Genomic DNA, 8,706 nt, shown 5'->3' with positions numbered 1-8,706 from the left:
TGGAGGACACAGGCCAAAGGACACTTCTCGGGTCCCTGAATAACCTGACTAACTTTTGGCAAATTTGTAGGCCAGCAGACAGCTGCTTGTAGTACCCCCAAGAGTCTGGTGAAAGACCTTAAGGGGCTGCTTACCTGCTGCCTCATTAGGGTCCCAATCTGAGCATATGAAGAGGAAAACAGCCTCAATGCTTGTGGGATGGGTTGAAGGGTGACCATTGTCAATTTCCTGGCTTCCCAGAAGATGCATTCCCAAGCCTTTGAGGAAAAGAGCATCTCGGGAGTTGTTGACAGCCATCCCCAGTTGGCTGATGGGTATTGTCTCCAAGAGAGAGATTAAACCCTGGAGTTTCTCTGAAAAAGAAGGATTCTGATTCTTTGGGGAAAGAGGTCAAGAGGCTGTTTTAAACCATGAAAGGGTCCTCATCGTGGGGCCCATGGGAGGCATCCAGACCTTCTGTAGAGGGAAGGTGGGGACTCTGACAGAAGTGAAGTCTTCCTCACCAGGATCCCTTCAATATCTGGAACCGGACCTGGTGTAAGGGGGACTTAGGAAGAGGGAGTTAGAGGTGGAGCTACTCGGCAGGGGTAAGGGAAGCAGGAAGAGAACCATGGGTCGTGTGAAAGGTTGGGCAATATGGGGACAGTGTTAGTGAGGAGGTATGTCCTTGTCCATGGAGGGGAGAATAGGAACCTCCCCCTCATCCCTCTGAGACTTGGGTCTGTGGGGGAGGACTTAAGAGGGGCTGCTCGACTCCAGCAAGAGGGGGTTGAGCCATTTAGGTAGCTCTTCCACAAGATATCACCAAGCCTCGAAGTAGGAGTCTTGGTCAGGATGTCCTTATCATTCAAAGTTGACAGCCTGTGTGGAGTAAACCACAGGTAAATTGAAAGTACCTGCTGGGGACCAATCTATCTTGAAGGTGGGCCATGTGAGATGACAGACTGTCTCAAGATTGTCAGGGTAGATTCTGTTACCAGATGGAGAAGATTTCTTCTAAAACTCCTTAGAATGATGAAGAAGCTCTAGAGGGCACTGGGTGGTGAATAGCTTCTGTTCTGTCTTAGAATCCAGGACCAAGAAGACACAGACAATGAACAGACAAAGCGAATATAAGACCAGACACTAACAAACACAGAATGTGTAAATGTGACAAAGGGAGTGAGAGAAGAAACAGACAAAGGAGACCCCACCCCACCCCCATCAAAACCCCAGACTCACCTCCAGGGGTTCCCCTGAAGTTGCCAATTCCAAAAGTTGCACTTCTGTATCAGGGCTCTGAATCCTGGACAAACCCCCAAAATGTTGGTGTGTGGTGGTGGGGAGAGTCTGATGAAAAATCCAACAACAGGAACATACCAAGGTGTTGTTTGTTTGTTTGTTTGTTTGTTTGTTTGTTTTTAACCAGAGAAACTTCATTGATTTGAACAGCAAACTGACCAGCCAGGGATACAAAACGGATCCAGGTGCTGCCACTAAAGCCCTTACTCTTCTGGGGGAGCAGGTTTTGAACTCAAAAAACCACAATCAATATGTGTAAGATAGCATCATAAGATGGAAACTCACAAGCAGGTGGACCATCTAAGATTACACAGGAGGAAACAATATCAGGGAGTTTACTTAATAATGGGTTTTCAGGTCAGGTGGTAGTGGTGCATGACTTTAATCTGCACTTGGGAGGCAGAGGCAGGCAGATCCCTGTGAGTTGGAGGCCAGGGTGATATAGCAAGTGAGTTCCAGCACAGCCAGAGCTTAAAAAAAAAAAATTTTTCCTAGTCATGGGTTTTGCAGTTGGAATGCAGGGGAAAGAAAGAAAGGAAGGAAGGAAGGAAGGAAGGAAGGAAGGAAGGAAGGAAGGAAGGAAGGAGAGAAGGAAGGAAGCAGAGAAGGAAGGAAGGACAGGAGGAAGGAAGGAAGGAAGGAAGGAAGGAAGGAAGGAAGGAAGGAAGGAAGGAGAGAAGGAAGGAAGGAAGGNAAGGAAGGAAGGAAGGAAGGAAGGAAGGAAGGAAGGAGAGAAGGAAGGAAGGAAGGAAGGAGAGAAGGAAGGAGAGAAGGAAGGAAGGAGAGAAGGAAGAAGAGAAGGAAGGAAGGAAGGAGAGAAGGAAGGAAGGAAGGAAGGAGAGAATGAAGAAGAGAAGGAAGGAAGAAAGGAAGCAGAGAAGGAAGGAAGGACAGGAGGAAGGAAGGAAGGAAAGAAGGAAGGAGAGAAGGAAGGAAGGAAGCAGAGAAGGAAGGAAGGACAGGAGGAAGGAAGGAAGGAAGGAAGGAAGGAAGGAAGGAAGGAGAGAAGGAAGGAGAGAACGAAGGAGAGAACGAAGGAGAGAACGAAGGAGAGAACGAAGGAGAGAAGGAAGGAAGGAAGCAGAGAAGGAAGGAAGGACAGGAGGAAGGAAGGAAGGAAAGAAGGAAGGAGAGAAGGAAGGAAGGAAGCAGAGAAGGAAGGAAGGAAGGAAGGAAGGAAGGAAGGAAGGAAGGAAGGAAGGAAGGAAGGAACCACATCTGTGCTCCTGGCTTGACCTTAAGTGGTGTTGAGGCCTCAGCAAATGTCGGTGGCTACAGATACTGACAGTCTCATCAAACCTCTGTCACGTACAGTCCTTCAAGGACATTTTGAACTCAGTCTGGTCTCCATACCCATGCAAGGCAGAGAGGTCTGCCAGCCAGGGCCCTCTTCAGAGAGCATGGCGATGTATGAATTGAGGACATGACCCCACCAAGGTGTGGTTGAACAGGGGGTTTGCATTATAGATACAAGAAAGAGAACAGCCACGGACATCTGAACGAGTCCAGAGCGCACGGGGGTAGGCAGGAAGTAGACTGAACATGGTCAGTCGGCTGGACTTGGCCATGAGCGGAGAAAAAGAGGAAGAGAGTGAGCAAGGATGACAGAGAGAGTGCTGTGGGGCTGGAGGGCCATGGAACCTGGGAGTGGGTAACAACCTGGAGAAAGAGTGGGGTCAGGGCATGTCCAAACCCTGGAAATCTCATCCTAAAATTTGCAGAAGTAGGACCATCCCCCCCGTGCCCCACCCCACTCTGGGCCTGCATATTCCAGCACAGGTAGCCCTGCTCCCCACCTTTGCCCCCCCAGAGGAGGTTGTGTAGCCAGGTTAAACTTCTCCCCCTTAAAAATGTGTCCTGCAGCACCTGGAATTTCTCCTTATTCCAATGAGTCATCCCCCATACCCTGGCCTTACCCCATGATGTACACTCACCCCAGAAGTCCCTACCCACCCTCTAAAGGTTTACATAGCCTTTGTTTCCCCCATTACATGAGCTGGCTCATCAAAGCTATGTCCCAAGCGTCCATTTTCATTGTGCTCTGAGATATCTGAGGTCTCTTCGGCTCCTAGCCATTCCCACCTTGCTTCCCCTTTCAGGATCAGCCAGTCACCCACCATGGGTGAAGAAGTGGAGCCTGAAAGGCAAAGTGCAGGCTAAACCAAGACAAAACAAACAACAAAAACCTGAAGAAAAAAAAAAAAAGAAAAGAAAAGAAAGAAAAAACAAACCAAGTCTCTGAGAGAGGCAAGAGTGAGGGAGTCTTTCCCTCGCCCGGGGAAGAGGAGGAGACTTCGCCCTGGTGGCACATGCTCAGGAGAGCTAGAGGGATGAGCAGCTCAGCTACTACACAGGGCCAGATCCAGGACTTTGAGTTGGCCCACCCTGACATCTACCATATCTGTAAACTGCTGGAGCCTGTGAAAAAGGCCAGTCCTGCAGACCCAAAGCTGCAGGATCTCCATGACACAGGACATCAGGCTCTCTGAGGGGAGTCCTGTGAGGATCCAGTGTTGGTAGCATAGCAGAGCCCAGAGATCTCCTACCGCACCAATGGCTCCTTGCAATGAACATTTACAGATGAAGCTGTTTGGGCAAAAGGGTGCACGATAGAACACACTGCAGCTTCCATAGGGAGGTTTTGTTTGTTTTATTTTGGGGAGAGGTTAGGGTGGATATGGAAAGACAGGGAGATGATTAGGGTTGGACTGCAAGAGTAAGATTCAGAAAGAATCAATAAAAAGCTAGGAGAGAGAGAGAGAGAGAGAGAGAGAGAGAGAGAGAGAGAGAGAGAGAGAGAAAGAGAAGATCCAAAAGTTTAAGACAAAAGAGGGCTTATGTTTGAAATTTCAGGGTTGTTGAGAAAGAGAAGCTGGAAGAACGGGAGACACAGGAGCTGTAGAAGTATAGCTTATCTCAGTGCATCTCCACCCTCTCAACCCCTCCTCCTCCCTAACCCCCTAATCCACTCCACCTCCACCTACCCCTGCACCCACCCCCTTGGCCCCTTTGAGAACTGCTGAGAAGAGCCACTGTCCCAGCATGGATGTGGTAGTATATACTTGTGAGATTTGGCAAGCCAGAAGGAGGCCAGCATGCACTTCTCCAGGTTAATAGGCACCACACGGTAGCCATTTGTCCCGAGAGTCTTTTGGATTTGACAGTTGAGAGGAGAGAAGCGGTTTATTCAGATTGATGCTGGAGTGAGAAGGGGCCTAACCCCGGTACCCTGCCTCTGTCCACCCCAACAAACAGGCAGGCAGGTATAGGGATAGAATTGCAGGGGCTGGCGTTTGAAGACATTGAGGCTTCTTGTTTTTCCGTACATGTATCGCCTTCCACGTTGCTGGAGACAGGGCCCCCTCTCCACTGCATACACCAAGCTAGCTGGCCTGTGTGATTCTCCGATGCTTCTGTCTCCAGCTCCCATCTTGCCACAGAGTCACTGGGTGTGCAGACATGTGCTACCATGACTGGCTTTGCATAGGTGCTGGGAAACTCAACCTAAGTCCTCATAGCTGTGTGGCAAGGGTTTCACCCACCATGCCTTTCCCCCAGAACTCTCTAGGCACCTATTTTGTGAAGCTATCCATTGGTCCTGAATGAAAGCAAGTCTCAGACACACAGATTTCTGGTGATGTTCTAGTCACAATTTCTGAGAGGCAAAGAAACTTGACCCTAAATGGCTACTGTGCCTTGGGTCCCTCCCATTAGAAATAAAACCTATTTGAACAGAGTCTTTCTCTTCCTCCAATGTTCCGCCCTTCCCTTAACGCTTCTGCTCTTTGGAACTGCTCAGTCACGAGGCTCCCTCGCCCTCACCTGAATGAGCAGGCAATCTGACTGCTGCTTCAAGAAGCTTGCTCTCATCATACGTGCTATTAGGGACCAGCCATCCACCATGAGGAGATGTTGCAGAGGACTTTCCCAGAGGCAAGCTTTCCTGCTTCTGACTGTGTTGACACTGCTCTTGATTCTGCTCTTTGTTGTTAAGGATCCAAGGGCAAAAGAATCCAGGTAAGAAGATGCCAATGCTGTGATTCCTGGGAGAATCTCCTGAGGGGAAGCCTGAGGAACTGGGAGCCACCTATGGGTTCCAGGGCTGTCAAGGTCAGGAGTTTTGTTAAGAGCCCTGGAAGGAGCTGGCGCTGTTGACCAAGGTGCCTGAGACACCAGGGAGCTTGTGCAGGTGGGAGGTGGGATAGGAAGCCGGCAGGAGTTGGGGACTCAAGGTCAGAGTATGCAGAGGGCACACACAGCTCAAGGGAAGTCACCCCCATGGGCTGGTGAGTAGTAGGGCAGCAGAAATGCTGGCTCTTATACTCCACCCCCCCCCCCAGACCCAAAGCACAGACCTAGCCTGTGGGTATCTCATGTCTCAGAGGCCTCCTCACCATGAAAAGGGAGTGAGAAAGGTCAAGACTGCCCCACTGGGAGTTCCTCACAAGAACTTCTAGATTATTCAACACATCTCCAGCAGGGACAACTTTTTTTTTTACAGACTAAAGGAAAAGGCTCCATTTCTTCTTTGTTTGTTTTACGGATCTTAACATTTGAAAACAAGACATCCATTCTCTAACAAGATGGGAGAAAAGTTCAGAGAAGTTGGGTCTGACAGGGCCAAGAGGGTGGAGCACTTGCCCAGCTTGAACAAAGTCAGATTTCTGGTATCAAACTAGGATGGTGGCGCATCCCAGCACATGGGAGGCAGAGAGCAGGATCAGGAGCAGATTCAAGGTCACCTACACATCAAGTTCAAGGCCAGCATGAGCTACAGGAGACCCAGTTTTAAAAAAAAATCAGAGAAGTGAAGCAGGAAGTGGGGTCTCCCTAACTCTGTTGCTCCTTAAGCCCTGGGTGTGCACACACTTCCCACTGCCACTGTAGCTAAGCCTTCTGTGGTCTTTCTGTCCATGAGGCCCTGTTCTAGATCCCTCAGGTCCAGGTTCTCACTCCTCATTATGAGGAAGACAGATGGCTAAGATGTGTCACTCAACAGTAAATACACTGCACTGCCTGTCACAGGGCTAGGATTCAAACACAGGCATTTCCATCCCATAGCCTGAGCTTGAGGCCTGTAGGTTACACAGCTGAGGATGACCTAGAACCTCCATTCCCCCTGTCCCTACCACCCAAGTGGGGTGATTATAAGTATTATCCACCACGTTGGCTTAGAAACATTTTCTTATCTATATAAGATTTCTGTGCCTTTCCTTTATGGTCATTAGATTGTGAGTTGGGGGAAAGGTTGGTACAACACTCCCCACAAATATGCAGACTTCCTCTATGTCTCCTGCTAATGTGTCAGTCCTCTGGCTCACTAAGCTTCAAGAGTTCATTTAGAAGGTATTTATGTTCACTTGTAGTATTGTTAGGGTCTGATCATCCAAAAAACCCAAGCAGACACGAGAGCCCAGCAGAGCAAGATCTTTCTTTGAATTGGGCAGCAAAAACAGACCAGTCAGTGTCAACGGGAGCTGACTGAGTACTTGAAGGTTATTTTAGTAAGTATTTAAGCAGGTGGCAAAAATGTATTGTATTCAGACCACTACTGATCAGTCAGGGCTGCAGAACAGACACAGGAGCTGAACTGTGACCCCCGAGCCAGAGGGTACAGAGGTTTTAAGCTCCAAAATTGCAAACATCTCTGCCAAGATATCCCACCAATCAGGACTTAGGGATGGGGACGTCCTTAGGAACATGTCTTTGTGCTTCACTTGTCCTGGTTCATTGGTTGGGTTAGTGAATTCTGGTGGGGCAACCTGCCGAGCATTCATGTCTCAACTTGCCAACCAGAATGTAAAGGACCCCATTCCATGACTCGTTGTGCCAAAGTGTATGTCAGTTACCCAGGGAGGGCTTGAGACTAAAACTTCATTGGACCCCAATTCAAAATGGCAGTTGTCTTCAAAACAGCTTCAGTTTGGTCTCTTCTTACAGGAGGAACATGTGTTTGTGTCTGTTGGGACTCTGAGACAAAGTCTCTCTGTGTATTCCTGGCTGTCCTGGAATTTGCTATGTAGACCAGGCTAGCCTCAGACGCACAGAGACATGCCAACATCTGCTAGGATTACCGGCCTCTACCACTGTGTCCAGCCTTCTGGAGTGTTTGTTTGTTTCATCTGAGAAATGAGTTTTAAGCATGCATTTTAGATGACAATGGCTGTCACAGTGTCAGGGCATCCCTAGAACAACATGGGGATGTGGGAGGGGGTTGAATGTCTCCAGGGATCCTAGAAAGAAGCTTCTAGTAGGAGACCCACTCCAGGTCCCCACACCAGTCAATGGCANATGCTCCTGTGCGGATGGGTATGGCAAACAGCTTGGTGCCCATTGCTGTCTAGATCCTTCTGAAGGCTGAATGCCAATGCTGCTGTCCATTGTGTAACACAGGGAAAGAAAACAGAACTGTGCGGTTCTGTCCCAGGTCTTCATGGCCTAGGGAGCTGTGGAACAGGAGCTTAGCACCTCCTTTACCAGGAGTCACAAAGTGGAACTCACACTCCCAGATGTGTGTTTGTGGACAATGATGTTGTCAGAGCAGTGGGGGGTAGGGTGGGCAGGATCCTGAACAGGACTCAGGGGTTCTGCAGAGTTGGGGACTTTCCCCAGGAAACCTCAGATATTGACTGTTAAGCCTATTTCAGCAAGAGCTGGGACAGCCCATAAACCAACTTAACCTCAGAGCAAGCAGGATGTGAATTGTATAACCTGAAGAAAGGCTTGGAGAAGGAGAAAGGGCTGGGGAGGAGGTGTGGCTCAGTGGTAGAGCACTTGCCCAGCATCTATGAGGCCCTGGGTTTGATTCCAGTACTGGAAAAAGAAAGAAGGGATTGGATTGAAGGATGGATAGATAGATAGTTAGAGAGATAGATGGATAGATAGATAGATAGATAGATTATACATAGTTTGATAAATTTATAGGTAGATTGATTTATACATAGTTAGATTGATAGATACATAGATTTATAGATAGGTTGATAGATTTGTAGATTGTTAAGTTGGTAGATAGATTTATAGATAGATAGATAGATAGATAGATAGATAGATAGATAGATAGATAGATAGACATAGATACATAGACACATAGAAAGATTTACAGAGCTGGGCGTGGTGGCAGACACCTTTAATCTGAGCACTCTGGAGGCAGAGGCAGAGGCAGGCTGATTTCTGAGTTCCAGGCCAGCCTAGTCTACAGCCAGGGCTAAACAGAAAAACCCTGTCTTGAAAAACTCAAAAAAAAAAAAAAAGATTTATAGATAGGTTGATAGATACAGAGATAGATTTAGAGATAAATAGGTTGGTAGATTGACATATAGATAGGTTGATAGATAGATTTAAAGAGTATTAGGTTGATAGAATTATAGGTAGTTTGATAGATAGATTTATAGGTAGATTTGTAGATACTTATGTTTACAGATAAAT

At 48.0% G+C, this 8,706-nt stretch overlaps 1 protein-coding gene across 1 annotated transcript in view; it reads left to right on the top strand.

Moving 5' to 3' along the window:
- Positions 1-5,094: 5,094 nt before the first annotated feature.
- Positions 5,095-8,706, top strand: part of LOC110332478 (alpha-N-acetylgalactosaminide alpha-2,6-sialyltransferase 1) — a 9,723-nt gene continuing 6,111 nt past the window's right edge. The window contains exon 1 of the mRNA XM_021213730.1: positions 5,095-5,298. Within this exon, the coding sequence (XP_021069389.1) occupies positions 5,108-5,298 (191 nt within the window). The 5' untranslated portion in view covers positions 5,095-5,107. The remainder of the gene's footprint in view (positions 5,299-8,706) is intronic.

The sequence above is a fragment of the Mus pahari genome, chromosome 14 (assembly GCF_900095145.1).
Source record: "Mus pahari chromosome 14, PAHARI_EIJ_v1.1, whole genome shotgun sequence".
Taxonomy (NCBI): domain Eukaryota; kingdom Metazoa; phylum Chordata; class Mammalia; order Rodentia; family Muridae; genus Mus; species Mus pahari.
The sequence above is the reverse complement of the archived record's forward strand: the minus strand, read 5'-3'. Positions and strand labels throughout refer to the sequence as shown.